At 34.7% G+C, this 19294-nt stretch overlaps 3 protein-coding genes across 4 annotated transcripts; 2 read left to right on the top strand and 1 right to left on the bottom strand.

Moving 5' to 3' along the window:
* The first annotated feature begins 364 nt into the window (after positions 1–364).
* Positions 365–3460, top strand: LOC134230400 (uncharacterized). Its single transcript, XM_062712198.1, has 7 exons — positions 365–647; positions 1120–1259; positions 1360–1479; positions 1578–1691; positions 1889–2250; positions 2637–2795; positions 3137–3460. The coding sequence occupies exons 1-7, from the start codon at positions 517–519 to the stop codon at positions 3305–3307; spliced, it is 1197 nt and encodes a 398-aa protein (XP_062568182.1). The 5' UTR covers positions 365–516; the 3' UTR covers positions 3308–3460.
* Positions 3461–10434: 6974 nt separating this feature from the next.
* On the top strand, positions 10435–11997 carry LOC134230399 (uncharacterized). The gene is made up of 4 exons (XM_062712197.1): positions 10435–10524; positions 10898–11030; positions 11136–11244; positions 11454–11997. Exons 1-4 carry the CDS (start codon positions 10497–10499, stop codon positions 11553–11555), a joined length of 372 nt encoding a protein of 123 aa, XP_062568181.1. The 5' UTR covers positions 10435–10496; the 3' UTR covers positions 11556–11997.
* A 705-nt stretch (positions 11998–12702) lies between these two features.
* On the bottom strand, positions 12703–17960 carry LOC134230416 (uncharacterized). 2 transcript variants are annotated; one of them, XM_062712242.1, is made up of 3 exons: positions 17754–17960; positions 15767–15859; positions 12703–13713 (listed from the first exon to the last, which is right to left on the bottom strand). In XM_062712242.1, exon 3 carries the CDS (start codon positions 13707–13709, stop codon positions 12945–12947), a length of 765 nt encoding a protein of 254 aa, XP_062568226.1. In that variant the 5' UTR covers positions 13710–13713; positions 15767–15859; positions 17754–17960; the 3' UTR covers positions 12703–12944. The 2 variants fall into 2 exon arrangements, with proteins under 2 accessions (XP_062568226.1, XP_062568228.1); XM_062712244.1 differs by lacking the exon at positions 17754–17960 and having other exon boundaries at positions 15767–15860.
* Positions 17961–19294: the final 1334 nt, after the last annotated feature.

The following is a 19294-nucleotide window of genomic DNA, read 5'->3' as shown; positions in this document are numbered from 1 at the left end:
CACATTAAAAACAAATAAAATTCTGTATGCTAATGTTTAACCCGTAAACCAAGGATGTAAAAAGGTGCCAAGCTACTATACTTAAATAGAATACTCCTTTTCTTTTTTTATTAATGATTTTCTTTGAAATTGCTAGCATAAAAATATCCCAATGAATTCTTTTTAAAGATTTTTTTTTAAATTGCAAATCAATGTAAAATAGAAAGTTATGAGTTCTCCTGACATCCCTGTCTTTACCTTGACTATTGCATTATTTTAGGAAGGTAGATAATTTTGTCCTACTTTCGACACTTTGACACTGCATATTTTAATCCGCCTTTCACATGTATACCTGGCCAATACACGCATAAACCAGTGAGATAAGGGTATGTGTACTCGTTACGGAATGAACACCCCCTGTTATCGTTACAAAGGTGTCGCGGATTGAAACATATCCCAGCATTTACACAAGAGTCAGTAGTAGAGTTACTGGAAGACCCCTGTTTAAGTCCACGACTGTTCTCAGCTTCTAATAACATGGATCTTTCGAAGATCGAATTCGGTGCAGCTATGAAAAAACAGTGTTTTCATTTTGAGGAGGGCTTTACCTATGTAAATCACGGAGCGTATGGTGAGGTACCTTTGATTATAAGGGAAAAACAAAAACAGTAAGCAAATTCTACATCATATTCATATAATATTTTAGGTCAATGTACTTCAATTTTTCTATTTAACATGAGCGTGAAAAAATAATCTTGTTTGTAATTCATTATTTTATTAACTTTGCAACTAATTAATTAACTAATTATAAGCAATGTTTTCAGATACTGCACAAACTTCCTGGAAAATGCATGCACATGATATAGAGATAAACGTTATGGTGATCTTGTAAGCAAATATAATCATTTGGTCAAAATCGGGATGAAACGTTTCATTCCAACTGCTGGGATTTTGTTTTATATTAAATTTCAATAACTGTTTCGTCTACCTGATCAAAACAGAGCTCACGGCGGGTGTGACGGATCAACAGGGGATGCCTCCTTCTTTTAGGCACTTAGTCCCTAAAAGTTTATTATTTATTTAAGATAAATCATCTTTCGTACTAATCTTCCCTTTTTATGTTAAATTTTCTATTTTTAGATTACTGGACACCCAGAACGATAACACGGGGATGTTCTTCAGGGATGCAACACCTCGACTGTTTAGAAAGGCAATAGAAGCAGCAGCCAAATTTTTGGGGGCGGATCCAGAAAATTTGGTTCTTGTACAAAATGCCACAACAGATAAGAACCATTTAAAATACATACATGAATTTTTTTAATGCTAGGTTATAGGGATAGATATAGGTCTATGTATACATCAACAAAAATATTTAATCTGCAGGTGTGAACTCTGTCTTAAAAGCGTTCCCATGGACGAAAAATGATGAGATTTTGGCCACAAATTATACATACAAAGCAGTTGAATACGCTTGTCGGAAGGTAGCGGAGTTTTCCACAGGTATATTCATCAATGGTTGTATGTTACCTTCATTTAAAATTTTAAATTATTAGTATCTTGATCATCTCTTACTTATTATTTTTCATTTTGTTCATCAGGAGGACATATTCATCAGTTTGATATACACTTTCCCATTAGAGATGAAATGGAGGTGGTTAATAGTATGACATCATATCTGGCCGAGCATCCCAAAATTAAACTCGTAGTGTTAGGTAGGTATGATTTTAAACATTAAAATGATATCAGATACATAATCAAAGGCTATGTTGAAGTTATTTAATGACAGTACATTATAAGTATTAAAAATTGCATGTTTAAGAACTTAAACAGATTTCTATTGTTTAAAGATATTATTGAGGTCAATCACTGATCGTTATCTTCAATATTTTCATCTGTTGGAACCTTTCAGATAACATCACAAGTCCAACAGCACTAAAGTTACCGTTAAAAGAAATGATATCGGAATGTAGGAAGAGAAACGTTATGGTTTTAATTGACGGTGCTCATGCACCCGGCCAAGTGGAGATCAGCCTTGAAGAACTCAGTCCTGATTTTTACGTAGGAAACTTCCATAAGTGGGTCTATACACCAAGAGGATGCGCCTTTCTCTGGATTCATAAGGATCACCAGGATTGGTGCACTCCTCTTGTGACGTCACATATGTATAAAAAGGGGTTTCAGAAGGAATTCTGTAGACAAGGAACACGTGATGATATTCCGTATTTTTTGTTACCCGAGTCTCTAAAGTTTTACCAGGACGTAGGAGGGAGGGTATGTTATCGATTTTTTTTAGTCTTGAAATTCTCACAATCTTTATGTTTTGAATAAATCGAAATACAGGGGTGAAATTAATGGGTCATTAGGAACTCCTCTGAAGTTTGGCAAACAAAGTATTCTGTAGGGTCTACTTGAGTGAGATGTAAATTATTGAATTTCTTTTAATATACTCTTCTACCTGATAAATACATACTATTCACGGGGAATGTGAGCGATCAACAGGGGATGCTTATTCCTCCTAGGCAGTGATCCTACCTCTTAATTTCCAGGGGTCCGTGTTTTGTCCATTTCACAGATGTGTATTGTTTATAGATTTTTTTAGATCGATCCCGGATCATTATCTTCTTCTTTTGCATATACATGTACATGTACTCGTCTAGGAAAGGATTAACAAGTTCACCAGAAACCTCTTGGACAAAGCCAGTGAGTTGATAGCAGAGAAATTAGGTACAGAGGTGCTGCAGATCCCGAAATCAATGGAAGCTCCCGGCATGAGACTTGTATTGTTACCAGAATTTGAAGGCTATGAGAAGACTTGGGTAAGATATACATTAAAGGAACAACTGTCTCTTTTGGGGGGGTTTTATGTTGTGATCAATCAGTTTGCTCGCAAAATAATTTGCAAAAATGCCGAAGGCATTTATGCGTTAAATTATCACGCCAACAAACTAATTGATCATCATAAAACAGAAATTAAAGCATTCCCTTCAGGTGTATTACTAAGGAACACGCAGCGAGAAAATATCATATGCTGAGCAAATTGCTTTATGAGGTTATAAAGCTTGTACCTTATTTGTTGTTTTATCTCAAGCAAATACATTGGAAATGTAAATATTTAAATATCAAATACAATGACAGTGTCTTGTCAATTCTTTTTCAGAAAGGTTCAGAAAATCTCTACATGGATATCATGAAGACACATAAAATCAACACTGCAATCTATCCTGTTCAAGGCGAGCTTTATGTGAGACTGTCCGCCAATATTTACAACGAGATAAGTGATTACGAGAAACTAGCGGATATTCTGCTCCAGCTATCCAGGAAAAGTTAGAGCTTCTTGTTCTCTAGACAGTTCTCACATTTTACATTGTATTGCCATTATACTATTATATTTATGTTATTCTGTGTATTTATTTTACCTTATGTCTTAGTTTAAGTTGATGTTCTTCATCACCATTAATTATTTTTTTATTAAATGATTATTTATTTAAGTAGTTGTCTTTCACACTGTTTTGTGTAACAGAAAAGAAGATGATGAAAAATAGAGATAATGATCCGTATTATAAAAATCAGAGATGGGATCAGGTACCATGGAGGAGTGAGCATCCCTTACCAACCAATCAGCCTTATCAAAATATGGGAAAATAGGAAGAAATGTAGGTTTAAATAATGGCATATCAATTAGTATGAAAAACATCCAGCAGCATTTGACTTAATTATAAAATGTATTTGCCGACAATGCCATGTGTATCGGCCTTAAAACTCGCGAAATAATGACGTTTAACAAAACTGTTCATACTCTTGTGTGTTTATTCCCAGCAATCAAAATGAATTTAAATTGCCACATCTGTATTCCGAAACTTCATAAAGATCCTTACAAACACAGATGCATAGCAGGTTTCAAGAAATGTTTTACCAAGCCTCTCTAACATATTAAGAGTAGTGAAGGAGAAACTTCAGGAGTATCGCGCAACAATATACCTGTATTCTATTAACGGTGTTAATCAGATGTGAATTCATGTACAAAAAAATTCTAAGGAACTTTTGGAAAATTTGAAATCACAAAGTTTTATCAAAATAAACAAAAGAAAAGCTTAAGACTTATCGACTTTTTATATATTATGTATATACTAGTATATTACCACTGTATACAGGGAAATTTTCGCTTCCGTTTGACCATTTTTAAATTACACAGCATTTATTCTTAAATAGAACTATGAATGGGCGAATTTAAAAAGGGGCAAAATTGTTCGCAAGTGCAAAAGGGCGAAAATAACTTTGAATATAGCATTTTCCACGGTGAATTAAAGTCCAGGCTTTTTGATAGCATTAACAACTGCTTTTTCACTAAAAAAGGAACTGTGACATAAACCCCATAGGTAGGTTATAAGAGTATATTGCTTCGAAAGTAAGGGAAGCTGGCGATCGAAAATTTGAACGTTTATATCAAAGATATTTTTAGGCTATCATGAACGTAGGATATGGAGATAACGAACGGTATTCAATATCAATGTCAATAAAACAATACAAAATAGGAGCAGAGCAAACATGGACCTCCGAAACATCAGAGGTGGGATCAGGTGCCATGGAGGAGTGAGCATCCCCTGCTGACCGGTCACACCCTCCGTGTGCTTCTTGACATGATCAGGAAATAACGGGAAAAACCGTCGTCAATTCGGTGTATAAAAAATGGACTAACAATTAGTATGAAAAACGTCAGTCAGCATTTGACTCAATGATAAATTGTATTTGCTGACAAGGTCATTGTATCGACCATAGAACTTACGAAATGATGACTTTAAACGAGACGGCTGATATTCTTGTTACATCAACCTGCTTGTCAATAATTTACCTCGTTTTAGAAAGTGTTCTTTAGTAGAGCAAGCTCTGCGTATCGAATTAACTGAAATATATACACTCCGTATTCAGGTGATGAAGGTATATTGCTGCATAAGTAATTGAAGTTGACGATAGAAAAGTTAAAGTCATCACGTTTATCATATAGCTTGGTTGTTAGATTACCATTAACGTCTTTTTCAAGTAAAATATCCAAGTATGAAACAGATGTGTCATACTCCGTGGTATCTTTTATTTCAAGCTCACCAGGATATATCATATCGACGTAGGAATGGAAATTACCATTGTTAATTGACAATACGTCGTCGATATATCTAAATGTCGAGTTGAAGGCCACAGCAAGTGTTTTCTTCTTTTCACGCACAAGATTTTGCACAAATTCTGCTTCATATGAATATAAAAATAGGTCCGCTAATAACGGATGCTAATAAAGTCCATTTCTAGTTAAAGATCTAAATATGAAACAGATTATCAGATTCACTCTGTGATATCTTTTCTTTAAAGCTCACTGGGATGTATAAAAGTCGAAATATGATTGGAAGTAACTATTATAAATTGATAATGTGTTGTCCGTATATCAAAATGTCGGTTTTAAGGCCACAACAAGTGTTTTGTCCTTCTCGTGTCAAAGTTTTTGAATAAATTCTGCTTCGAATGAATCCAAAATATGTCTGCTATGAGCGGGGCGCAATATTAGTACATATGGAAATTCCGATATTAGAATGTTCGAAGACCCACTGGTCTCAAAAACCACTCAGATACTGACAATCAGAAACTCGTGCATCTTTTAAAATCAACTTCAGAGCATTATTTTTTATGTACTATCAGAAGATTTTTTAACAAAATAATTTTACGAATAACAAATGTCAAGGTAAGTAAATTGGCGAGTTCCATTCTTATTGAAAAGAAGGCTGTCAAAGATCGCAAGGAATGGTTGTAAAATGTATATAGAGTTAAAAAGTCATTACAGTATTTTATATACCTTGTATAAAAAGTTAAAAAGTCATAAGTTTATAATGTTATCGACTTCGGTTTAATTTTGTGATTTCAATTTTTTTCAAAAGTTTCTTGGAATTTTTAAGTATCTATAGCTATTTAAACCACTTTCAAACAATTATTTAGTTGTACAGGACTGCTGAAGTTTCTCCTTCACTGTTGTTACAGATGTAATATCTTGGTGTGAGGAGTAAACAAAGAGCTTGGCTTAACATTTTCTGGAACCCGTATATATATCTTTATTTATAAAGATTAGGAATACAGTATCCAGTTCAACTTCATTTTAATTGTTGGGAATATTGAAAATCTCAAAACTGAATTTTTACAAAGTGCCCGGCAATTTGAAATGTTTGCCAGCTTTGCAAGGTTGTAAATTGCCATTAACTGGAGAGGAATTCGCTATTGACCTTTAATCATTTATCCGATCGGTTAAAACAGGGGCAAGATTTCATCAAGCACTTCATACTGAAACTTATTTCAATGCACCCTAGCTGATTTCAGATGATTTGACAAAATCGTATCATTCGATCATTAGAATCTTATTACCTGAGGATGCTTCGATCTGTTTTAAAATATTATAACTAATCTCAGTTGTATAATTCTTTATCCTTCTCCACCTGCACACGGAGTTTATCTCTCAGTTGATTCGCTACTGAGTATGCAAGAGCATGCTCTACGTATGTACATTTTCTATAACGAGGTAAATTATTGACAAACAAGTTGATAAAACAAGAATATCAGCAGTCTCGTTTGAAGTCAATAAATCAGACATCGTTTCGTAAGTTCTATGGTCGATACAATAACCTTGTCAGCTAATACAATTTATCATCGAGTCATACACTGAATTGACGACAGATTTTTCCATTATTTCCCAATCAATACAAGGAGCACATTGTAGGGGATGCTCACTCCTTCATGATACATGATCCCAACTTTGCTGTTTATGGGGTCCGTGTTTGCTCTGCTGCAATTTTATTGTATTATTTCATGGACTGTATTAGCTTAAATGCTGTTCGTTATCTCCATATATTTAATTGAGAAGGAGAGTTCTCAAGATATATCCTATACATCTATATCCACGAGAGTCTACAAGGCATGTCAGTAAGCAATAAGCAGTGAGCTTCTTCACACTATAAGTTTACATGAAAAGTGAAAAATTTAGCTCTAGCTCAAATTTTGTGAATATGTTGCATATGAATAGTCTTTCAAAAAATATATCTATGAATGTAAAAAGTTTGTCTGGTAACTAAGGAAACAGTTTTCCTTGGATACAACTCAATTATTATGGCTGAAATCGCTAATTTTGTATTCTTTTTGTCATTTGTGACAGAAATAATTCATACACTTTTTTTTAAGAAAAAATTCATATTTTTGACTTTCCATAGAAAGTTCAATGCTTACTGACATGGCCTCTTAAATCTTTGATCCCATATTGTGGCCCAGTCCAATATACAGGGGTTATGATTTGAACAGATTATAACTGCACAAAGTAATGAAGTGATATCAGTGACAAATAAGTAACAGTCAGGTTTACAAATGACAAATGGAATATGAAGATTACTAACTGTAATTGCACTCAAAAGTCGATTGAAACAATACACTTTTTTGAATAGAGCAAACACGAACCTCTGAAAAAAGAGTTAAAAATATGGTAGTTCAAATTCATTCTAGTGTCGTTTATAGAAATTCAGTCATATGATGAGAACACGACAAAGGCGGTATCCATAAACTGGTGAGGAAGTCGCTATCCTTGTCTATTCGACCGGTTTAAACAGAGGCAAGATTTTATCAGGCACTTCAATAGTTATACTGAAACTTATGCACGTTAAGTTTACATGTATTTCAGATGATTTGACAATACAGTGTATCATATCATTCGATCATCAGAATCTCCTTTTACTGAGGGTGCTTAGATCTGTATCAAAATATAACTTTTCTTGGTTGTATAATTCTTGAGAATATTTTTTATAAATAAATTCTATAATTATATACATTTTATATTCCTATTTAAATTCCCTAAAACTTTTTGTTTCATTCCAATGATATGTTGTAAATGTAAAATAAAAATCCTTCTTCTTCTTCTTCCTGTCAAGAGAAGGGCCGCTGCTGCGGCATTTTCTCACTTTGATTAAAAACGTGTACGTGAGGGGGAGTCCACGCGTCTATTTACAATTTTAAAAACTGATAAAAACATGTCCTGCTTTGTTTATGGTGCTTTGTATCCCTGAATCCTGGTCTTAAAGGACTCCAGGGATATGGCTTTGATGGTGTCTTCTGGCAGCTGGTTCCATATCCTGATGGTAGTAGGAAAGAACGATTCCTTGTAGACGTTGGTACGGCAAAATGGGATCCTGTACCGCTGTTGGTGTCCCCTTGTGGTTGCTCCTGTTTGGCTGAATTGGGGAGGCAGGTCTATGGCAACAAGGGAATGGATGACACGGTACATCATAATAGCCTTTGCTTTAATTCTGCGTTGTTGTAGACTTTCCCATTCTGGCCTGTCAATCATCGTTGTGACACTACTGGTGGTGTTGTAGTTATTGGTCACGAACTTAGCTGCCCTTCTTTGCACAGCTTCTAGTTTGTCAATGTTTTTCTTTGTGTGAGGTCCCAGACGGTGGATGCATATTCTACCTGGGGTATGACCAATGTCTTGTAACACTTGTCCTTGATGTTACTGGGACAGGGCGAGAGGTTCCTCCTTAAGAAGGCAGTGGTGCGGTTTGCCTTCTTACATACACTATCAATATGATGGTTCCACGATAGGTTGTTGGAGATGTTGACCCCTAGGTACTTGGCCTTGGTAGTAGTGGCTAACTCCTTCCCATGGATGTAATATGGGGTAATGCGTTGCTTCCGTTTGGTGGTGATACGGATAACCTCGCACTTGTCTGGGTTGAAATGCATTAGCCAGTCTGTTTCCCAGTCTTGGAGGTTGTCAAGGTCCATCTGGAGTTGTCTGGCGTTAGCCTCTGTAGTGATGGTCCAATACAGAAGGCAGTCGTCCGCAAATAACCTGGCCTTGGACCTCACTCTGGATGGTAGATCGTTTATGTATGCCAAGAATAGCAATGGGCCGAGGACCGTTCCTTGGGGCACTCCAGATGTAACCGGTGCGGTTGGTGAGAAATGGCCCTCGACCAATACCTTCTGCGTTCGTCCAGACAAGAAACTCCTGATCCAATTGAGTAGGTTGCCTCGTACCCAGTAGTGGTCTAGTTTGGCTAGCAATCTCTCATGTGGGACCTTGTCAAATGCTTTGGAAAAGTCCAGTAGCACTGCATCAACCTGGGTGTTGTTTTCAATACTCATGGCGAGGTCCTGGATTGTTGTTATTAGTTCGGACTCACAGGATCGCTTCTTCCTGAACCCATGCTGGTAGTCGGTTAGGATACTGTGATGCTCGAAGAAATTCATCAGGTGGCTGTGGATGATGTGCTCTATTACCTTGCAAAACACAGAGGTCAGGGACACTGGACGATAGTTTGCAGGCTTACTCTTATCACCCTTCTTGAATATAGGCGAGACATTCGCTGTTTTCCAGTCCTCAGGTGTTTGACCTTGGTCAATGGATGCCTGGAAAATCTTGGTGAGTGCTGGTGTAACTGGGTGAGCCATCTCTTTCAGAAATCTAGTGGAGGTCTCATCCGGGCCAGTCGCCTTATTGGGGTTGAGTCCTTGCAGGAGCTTCAGTACGCCCTTCTCTGTGACCCTGATATCAGGTGCCGATGGGGTGGAACTAGTGCCTAGATATGGGATATTAGATGTATCCTCTGTGGTGAACACTGACGAAAATTGTTGGTTCAGAAGAGAGGCTTTTGTTTCTGGATCTCCATGAAGGTTCCCATCAGAACGTAGAGGAGCAATCCCAGCGCTGTCGCATTTCTTACTCTTAATGAAGGAGTAGAGTTTCTTACTGTTGGAATCCTCCTGCACCATGCCTGATACGTATGAGTTATAGGCACTCTTACATTCATGTTGGGTTGATTTCTGCAGGCGTCTGTGTCTCTGTCGATCCTTATCCTTGCCTGATCTTTTATATGTGTTGTAGGCTCTTCGTTTTTGTCTTGACAGTTGCTTGATCTTTCTGTTACACCATGGTTGGTTAAATCTACTTGAAGTCCACTTGGTTGGTACGTGCTTCCTAATGGTGTTGAGGCAGACTGTCTTGAAGGTGATCCAGAGGTCGTTTATGGGGGTGTCATGTGTGGAGCCATCAATGAGGTGTGCCAGGTCACTGTCAAGGTCTTCTGCCATCTTCGTTGTGTTGGCTTTCTTCCATAAGTGGATGAGGCGTCTGACAGGTTTTTATCTGTGTCAGTCATGACTATGTCATGGTCACTAAGGCCCAGGCAAGGTATGCATCTGTTTAGTAAGGAGGGGCGGTTTGTGATGAAGACATCTAAGGTGTTTGTACCTCGGGTAGGAAAAATAGAATGCAAAGAGAAACCGTACACTAGTTGGTTAAGCTCATCGAGCTGCACCCACGTGCATACATGTAAAAACGTGCACTTCTGTAGTATTGTATTCATTTTCAAAAAAAACTTGTCTGTATTATATATCTTGTTACATTCCGGAAAAAGTACATTTGTGGTTTAGCTTTTAGTCTCTATTTTCACTTTGATAGTTACACATTTTTGTGTGTATCTACCCAAAAAAGCTTCAGCATGGCAACGGATACTAGAATTCCCACAGGTAACAATGTATTATTGATAATTAAAATATATTTGAGACCAAATTTTCGCTGAAAATAATCAAATGCACTTAAGTAAACATAGGAGACACGCCCTGATCAGCTTGATCAGGAAAAAATGTGAAGCTTTACGCTCGTTATCCTAAGCAAACACTGAGGAATAAAATTTAATTTGTTTTTAAGATGCAGTTGATTTTGATAAAGAATTCAAATTTATTATCTTTAGATCTTGTCTGTGAAATGAAATAAATTTTGGGGAAATCAATAGCGTGATTACCGATTACGGAATGACAGTATGGTATACAGCTGTATGTGTAGATCAATAGATCTCAAAAGCAAAGTAAATCACTGATGTATTTGAATTTTTATTTATAGTTGCTGCTGAAGAGATAGACCTGACCACTGTTCGTGTTGTTGTAATTGTCCCAGAACTGACTTTAAAAACAAAAGTGTTTGGGGCAAAGGAACCCAGCAAAAACTGTAAAGTAGAAGTTAAACCAGAGACAAGGTATGAGGAGTTATCTTCCCTAAGCAGTGCTTAGTCACACAGATTGTCCAGTCTTGGACTAAGTATTACTGATCTGCCTGATTATGTAATTATCTGTGTTTGTAGAAGTTTACAGTTCACTGCTGAAATAGAAGAAAAGGGTGGTAAGGTGATCAAGTATGAATATAAAGCCAACAAACTGCCCGGGGACATCGAGCCTAATTGTAAACCTGAGGTAAAGAGTCCATTTCCAAAGTTTCATCTGTTATAATTATTATGAAACTTACAAGGCCTTATCCTTCTAACAGCAAAAAAATGTATTACGAAATCTTGGGTTGTTTTTTTTTTACCTGGGTGGATACAAATCAGTTTTATGAATCATAAGATAAATTAAGTTTTAGCAGTAATTTCTTCAATATAGTTAACTGCATTTTCCCATTTCAGTTTAAAAAGGGGCAGGTAATTCTAAATTTGAAGAAGAAGGAAGAGAGTTCGTGGGCGGTGCAGCTCTCTAAGAATGGACTTGATCAGGATCCAGATGCCTAGGCACAGAAAGCAGAGCCAAGGATATTAAATCGGATGAATCCTCTGATTGGATTGAAGGCTTATTTGTAAACATTTAGTACTTGAGCTGATATCATGGTCAACAAGATTTTATATGAGGTATTGTACCTATACTTATCAACTGATATGCTGAAGTAAAATATGCATGCAGTAATTTCTACTTTTTATGCCTGTCATATGTTGCTAGCTTTGCAAAACCTAGAACTACCTTGTATCAATTAAAGATTTATGACTAAATGTTTTAATGTTTAACTCCCTCTTATACATCACAAAGAACTGTTTCTATCCTATCTATGATATTCGATGACTGTTGATGATATTAATAACTTTATATTGGAAGGGTTTTGATGTACATAGAATATTATATAAGACTATATTTTAAAAAATTAATAAACGTAATGATTAAATAGCTGACAAAAAACAATATTAATGAAAATGACTTGTTTATAGTTACTTTAATTTTAGTGTTCAATGGAAAAATATTTTTACTGTACACTAACTGTAAGCAATCCGTCTTTGTATGCTGTATATATATGTAAATAGTTTATAGTACTGTTTTTCAGTAGATATCCTTTAGCTGTGCAATAATGTTGAAATTAAAGTACAAGATTATATGTATTTTACTTTAGTTGTTTATTTATCATATAATTTAATTATTTGTTCATAACTTTATAATTCTTTTTACCCAAAATATAGATCTGTAAATAATCAATGAGTAGATACTGTGATCTTTAAAAAATAAAATTCATGTTAGTTTTGGTATCTGGTTGTTCTTTGTTTTGTTTTTTTGTTTTCGTTTTGTTTTGTTTTTTTTTTTTGTTTTGTTTTTTTCTTTTGTTATGGTAACTACTGGGATACAGGTTTACTCTTAAAGTTATTAACAAGACACATTTGGTTTTCAAAAATCAGCATCTGAACATGTGTAGATCTTGATATGGTGAATTAATCATATTCTACAGCAGTTGTTGATCTATCTTGATCATAGGTCGTTTGAAATAATACTTAAGAAATTAATTGTCCATAGTACTATGCAGGCTAATTAAGTATATATATTCCATCATAATCGTGTATACTCCATCATATTTTACAGCAGGTTGATGATTCATATTTTGATTTGAATAATACCCAATAAATTAATTGTCCAAAATGGACCGGTTTATCTAACTATGAAAATTAAAGGTCACATTGTAAATCATCTTCAAAGTTAAACATTTCAGGAATTTCGTTTATCAAGTATACATGACTAAATCGTGTGTACACACTCAATCATATTAAATAGATACCGGCGATTAAGTATATTTATCATCCTTTCACGAAGACTAAATATGTCCAGTCCTACATCTCCCCCACATAGATTTCCTCTTTCATCATTTAGTTGTTAAGCGGTTCCTCTTTGAGTTTAATTTGCTGCTCCACCCCGAATCGGAAACTACAGTTACCCTCGACAACCCAATGTACAGTCCTTTCTTCTATCGTAAAACCAGTCGTTCCTTTCTTTTGCTCATCCTTCATTATTTGGGAAAAATCTCCTTCAAACGACTGGATAAACGAATTATTGTCTTTTAAATTCGTTAAAGATACAATCACAATTCCTCGAATTTTTACTAACATTTTATATTTGGCACTAAAATCATTTTCCCGCACCTCAAGATCCGCCGTCGCGGAATGATTTCCCTTGACCCTAATTGTGCTATTTACTGCCCAGGTCAAGGAATTTTCACAAGTATCCTCAAATCCTGTTTGCATATTCACCTCTCTCCCAAATCCCGCTGTAATCTCGGCCACTTCCTCCGGAAGTCCTAGTTTGAGTTCCACATTAAATCCCTTGGTGAATCCCTTCTCCATGCTGGTTGTACTCACACAAGACGTTGTTCTCTCAGTTTGGAAGGAATGCTCTTGTTCGTTCTCTGTATTGTTGTGATATGTTGACCTAAATACAACTTGAGCTTTCGGAATTTTCTCCATATTTTTGTCTTCGTACACTGGCTTCTCCGTGACGAATCGAACACGTGACCAGTTGACATTCATCTGCACATCTTCCAGACGGAGCTTGCTGTTTTCTTTGGAGCGAACCTTGAGAAAGTTCGTCCAGGCCCAAGTTTTGACAATGTCCTCAAGATCTAGAACGTTTGCCATACTGCTGGAATACAGTAAATGATAAAAAAAAGTTAATATGATATAATACAAATACCGGTTTATGCCTCGGACACTTGTTTCTACAATTATAAAAAACTAATAATATTTTTTATCCCACAGACAGAAAAAAATACCCGCAACAATATAATGATAACTGCATGGTATATTATTATTATGCTACTGGTTGACGAAAGTATAACAAAAAATGTCAGTGATTTATACATAGATTTTTATAAAATTTAGGTTGGTTGTTGATTAGACTCTGATAAGAATTTTCCTCCAAAGATTAAGTGAAAAAAATCGAAATAATAACAAGTCTTGTATATTTGAAGGGCGTACTTTCTCCAACAATATACAATTGCTAAATATACGTACATATAAAAGTTATGTGACCTTGAATGTTTATTTTCATTTTAAAAAGTAAAAATATTTCTTTTGCAACAATGCAGAAAAAAAATCATATAGAAGGCCTTTCACCCCCACCCTCACTTTTTCGTTTTTGTCTCCCTCGATCTCTTTTCTCATTCAATGGTCTAAAATTTCAGATTGTGTTTGTTTATAATTTTTGTTATTCATGTTATACACCCATTTTAAAATGTAGCGGAACTTTTTATGGAGTTGTGATATTTAAGACTGCAGTTCACTTAATTTAAGGGGGCCGACTATAGTTTTATTGTGTGAAAACTACAATAGCGACACTCTTCATTATTATACCATATATAACTTGCATTTACTTCAGTGTATATGCAAAGTTTGGGGAAAATCTACCGTCCAGGTATTTTTGAGGGACCGTCTCAAAATACAGGTACATTTACTATAGGATTATATAGGAAAATGCCAATTTTTAGCACTTTAAAGCAAATTATACAAATACTACATTAGGCATTTTGTTCAAACTATAATATTTTATGAGTAATACTATATGATACAATATATGTAAGAAACACAAAATTCTACTGTCTTGTTAAGAGAGGGGGCATCTCAAAATGCAAAAAAATAGCAAATTTCACTATTTTTATAGAGTACTACAAAATATGACGTAAACAATGGATTCAAAAGAAAACATAATAAAAATATTGGAGATATTCTAAAATTTCTATGTTTTAAATTTCAAGAGCGTGTGTTTATTACTTTTTCTGTAATAATATTTTTATTACCCCTTTCTTTAAGAGCTTCAGATTACCATAACGTCAAAAAGACACTGCAGTGACATCATCCTACCAATCAATTGCAAAATCGGTTAAATAATCAGTTATAATATCGAATTGTAATTACATTTTTACACCTATAATTTCTTAATTTTGTTTAATTTTAATAATTAAGCGAAAAAAGTTGCATTAAAACAATAAATACGCTTCATTTTACTATGATGCGCAAAATATTGCGCAATGGAAACTATAGTCGGTCCCCTTAAATCGTGTAGAAACATTGAAATAGTCACAGTTCTTCGCAAAACTTTTATACTGTATTTGACGAAGGAGAGTTGGACATAACAACCTAGGGCAATAAAACTCGATATCCATCGGTCATGCCGCTGTGGGAATTCGCTTTCCTCGTCTATGTTAACATATTACAATTAGCATAAAACCGTAATAAAACCGAATACAGTGTATGGAGAACTCGACTGATCTTCTAGACTTTTGCAATCAGAAATAACAAACTTATTCTGTATACATGTACATTGTTCCGCATTTTCATAAATAAATAATATATGCATATCTGCCGATTAATTGCGTACACGATTCCAATTTCTGTCAATAATTAATTTTAAAGAAATACTTTGTTAAATTCAAATTCTATTTTTCTTCAGCTTTGTTTAGTTACAGGATTTAAATTTAGATACTTACATATTAATTAATACTAGTATATACCCGTGTGTTCTATCAATATTGAGGGTACCAAAAGAAAGAACATGCAATATGTTTGTTTCATATCGATTTTTCTGAATATATAAAATTATATTTTTAAAAGAATCCCAATACTGTCAAAGATATTTTTGAATATATCACATTTCAATTTTAACAAATGAAGAAATAAATGCATATAAGATTATTTACCCTGTGTTTTGCTGTTTAGTCCAGTGCTCGGTGTTTAGGAGAGTCGGGGCAGTTATGTGACTGTATCAACGCACGTCCTCCAGGAATCCCGCCCTGTAATCACACGAAAAGAGAACGAGGGATTAGGACAACTTACCGAACCAATATTATTACATTCTGATGAAACTGGCTTCACTCCAAACCAAACTTTTGTTTCTCAGTGACTCTAATCCTATTAATTTCACATTCACTTGTTTACTCAAAGTATTTCAATATTATTAGTTAATTTGCGGATTTCGATGTTTTAATTTCAGACTTCAGACGGCGTTATTCGCTTATTTATTTGTTCTCCCCATTGTTATTTTGTTTTCCTTTTACGTATAAAATTATGGAATATTTTGTTTGATGTAAAAATTTGGAATATTGTTTTAAAAAATTAAAGCGCATATTTTTCTTTAAAGGAAAATTTAAAATGTTTAAAGGAAGAATTACTATACTGAATACATGAAATATGTAGAGAAACAGAAAACCCTTTGTTTCATCTGCAATTTTAACCTTTTTTTATCCATTAATTTAAAAGATGTATATTTATGCATATTCAAATAAAACATTCACTTTCTATAAACCCACTTTTGGAATGTTGTTTTTTTTTTAAATCACATAAAAAGCAATCGTGTAAAATGAAACGAGAAAAGTGCATTGTAGCTCAAATTCAGCTGAACCATTCCTAGAAGATTATCGATCAGAGATGGAAGCCCCACATCAGTCCGCCAGGATAAAGACAAACGTGATTTATGGTTGATATCAAACATCCATACTCGGTAAATTTGATAATCTCGACGGTTTTAATCGTGTCATTGTCGGTGCCGAGGGAATGCAGAACGTTAGTTACATAAAGCGTCCAGAAGAGGCAGACCACTTAACGTTAAGAGGCAAAAAATGTAGAAACGAGCATAGCTTCCAAACACTACATCAGTTTACTATTTAATGCTGGTACTTGATGCTAGAAATATTCAGCAAAATGAATACCGGTTTAAACAATAACTAAACAAAACAGGGGAAGAGAAGAAAAAAAATTAAAGATCATTGAAAGGAATAAGCTACACCAATACTAAAAGCTGACTACAATGACTGTAGCAGAACAATCTAGAGAGTGTTTATATTTTGGATGCATTAGGCTGACACCGGGGAGAGCAAAAGCTACTCAAAACTTCATTAGCGTGTTCGTGTAGGACACGTGCATCATGTAATTGATCACAAGCAAATTAGTTTAAGGGTGAACCGTATGTTTAGATACATTCTCTGCGGCCCGGCATCGGGAACATATGTTTTTGTTATGACAAAGGATGCCATTAAATTTTGTTTGTAATTCTAGTCAGTTTTTTTTTTTTTGCTAAAGCTTTATATATTTATAGAACCGCCATTTTCTCTAATAAGTATCCAGTTCATTTGGGGTTTGTTAAGAAGGAAATATGCAAAGTGTTATTTTCCGGGGTTGAATAGTGCATACGTTCAAAGTTAAACATGGTGAACGATGTTTCTTCCTCATAACTATCAGATGTCCAGTCATGTATTTCTACAGCGACATTGAATTTAAAAACATTTTAGAGGACATTGTTTAATAAGGGCGTTTTCAACTTTCCATATACACTGTATATAAGGAAACTGGTCGCTTGGAACTATCTTGAACAAATCAAAATGAACTTTGGAAACACACAATTGATTGTTCCCATGCATCAACACGAAACTTTAAAACAAAAAAAAAATACATCATGATCATTTATTTATTTTCACGATGGAGATTTTCTTGAAAAAATGTGAACATTTACAGGTTAAATTGTTAATCGATATTCGTGAAACAATTGCTCTTTCCCAGTGTTTGATACGGTGCAACCTGTCCCAGAAACCTTTGATCTTTACCAACAGAAAATAATTTCAAATAAAAAAATTATGCCACTAAAAAGTTATTGCAAAAATATATTTCTAATAGATTATGAAAATGTCTTACCTTTAATTTAATGAATTGACTATTTCTCCCCACTTATTTGCTCTGTCACTTCAGCAACAGTCATCGCCTATTTCATGCCGAGCACTGATTGGGTCGATAAAGTCACGTGTCTGTATCGACGTGTTGAATCAATGGCCGTGTGGCCAGGTAAATTATTTATGTTATTGTGAAGGTATAGCGATATTTCACAGATGGTGTACATAATTTCAGTGTTAATCATAGTGTAAACAGACTGTCACAATCAATATTTAATTTTAATTGCATTTACATTATGTTTATGGTTTTTATTTTATTTACCCTTTACTGGACCTCTATACTTTTGTTACCTTATTGAACCTCAGTTAAGTTTTGCAGGTATTGGTCAGTTACGACCTATTGTATTTTGGGGTATTTAAATCGCTGCATAGCTGACCAGGTAACCAGGGTCCACGTTTTCATAGCTTTTAAATGGTTGACATACAGTCCAAGATGAGTGGCTAAATTTTTTCTTTCAACGGTAACCATTTCTCCAAAGGGGTAAGTTTGTTTTTTATTTCATATGTAAGTTTTTGAGTAATACATTTAAAACGTAGAACTATTTAAGAACTTGAGTTAATTAATGTTTTTGTTACTATTTACGTATACAGGTTTTGCTGGGTAGAGTTACTCATGCGTTTATTGTTCTATTTTTGTGCAATGTACTGAGTTATATACGCACGTAGGCTATTTTGTTTTGCCGCTTATAAAGTCGGTGTTGTGGGTTTAATAGTTAAAACCACTTTTGTTAAGATGTTGTGTATTCTTAACGTTTTTCTTATTATAATAGTGTTCGGTTAAAATTACCGGGACTGATTGTATGGTGTGCCATAAGTGCAATTGTAGTCAATGGTGACTTGAGTTTTCCTTTTGTATACGTGGCTTGTGACTTAAAAAAATGTTATTTAATTCAAAGGTTCCTGATGTTATCCAATGTTAATCTATCCATGTGTGTGTTGGCAATGAACTTACCAGACCGGGATACCCACTGGGAGCCAGTTGGCGGGAGTCCGTCGTGAAACGGGTCGTGTCTGGATAGACGTGGTTTAGAGTCAACGATATTGAGGATTAATAGAGACTTTAATTTCTGTGTATTGTAAATAATAGCTGTAAAAATATGTTGTAAATATTGTTTTTATTGATTTTATTTATAGATAAAAAAAAATTGTAAATAGAAAAAAAAATCTTGTTATATCTGACTGGACAGAGCACGACGGCTGTCGTGACAAATTGGTGTCAGAAGTGGGATTAGTCTGTTCAGTCAGGAGTATTTTTGTATATTACACTTATGTTTTTTTTTTCTTTAATCATTTTTGTTGTATTTTGCAGTCAAAGAGTTTGTAGATTTTTGACAGTCTCAGGGTGTGAGTACTTGGTTTATTGATGGAGCCCCAAATGGAGAAAGCTAGGTTACCGTTGCTTTGTTTCATATGAATTGAGTTTGTATACTTAATTTATCTGTTGAGATACAAGTATACACATTTTTGAGAAAGATTTTCCACATTTCATTTTTGTTTTGAAAATCA

This window comes from Saccostrea cucullata, unplaced genomic scaffold (genome assembly GCF_032062105.1).
Source record: "Saccostrea cucullata isolate Sc308-1 unplaced genomic scaffold, CSIRO_AGI_Scuc_v1 ctg756, whole genome shotgun sequence".
Lineage (NCBI taxonomy): Eukaryota > Metazoa > Mollusca > Bivalvia > Ostreida > Ostreidae > Saccostrea > Saccostrea cuccullata.
The sequence above is the reverse complement of the archived record's forward strand: the minus strand, read 5'-3'. Positions and strand labels throughout refer to the sequence as shown.

Excerpts from the sequence above, each read along its gene's own strand:
- LOC134230400 (XM_062712198.1), top strand. The coding sequence starts at position 517 with ATGGATCTTTCGAAGATCGAATTCGGTGCAGCTATGAAAAAACAGTGT. Across the intron at positions 648-1,119 it reads ATAAGGGAAAAACAAAAACA|ATTACTGGACACCCAGAACG; the intron begins GTAAGCAAATTC and ends TTCTATTTTTAG. Across the intron at positions 1,260-1,359 it reads TCTTGTACAAAATGCCACAA|CAGGTGTGAACTCTGTCTTA; the intron begins CAGATAAGAACC and ends ATATTTAATCTG.
- LOC134230416 (XM_062712242.1), bottom strand. The coding sequence starts at position 13,709 with ATGGCAAACGTTCTAGATCTTGAGGACATTGTCAAAACTTGGGCCTGG.
- LOC134230399 (XM_062712197.1), top strand. The coding sequence starts at position 10,497 with ATGGCAACGGATACTAGAATTCCCACAG. Across the intron at positions 10,525-10,897 it reads GGATACTAGAATTCCCACAG|TTGCTGCTGAAGAGATAGAC; the intron begins GTAACAATGTAT and ends TTTTATTTATAG. Across the intron at positions 11,245-11,453 it reads AGCCTAATTGTAAACCTGAG|TTTAAAAAGGGGCAGGTAAT; the intron begins GTAAAGAGTCCA and ends TTCCCATTTCAG.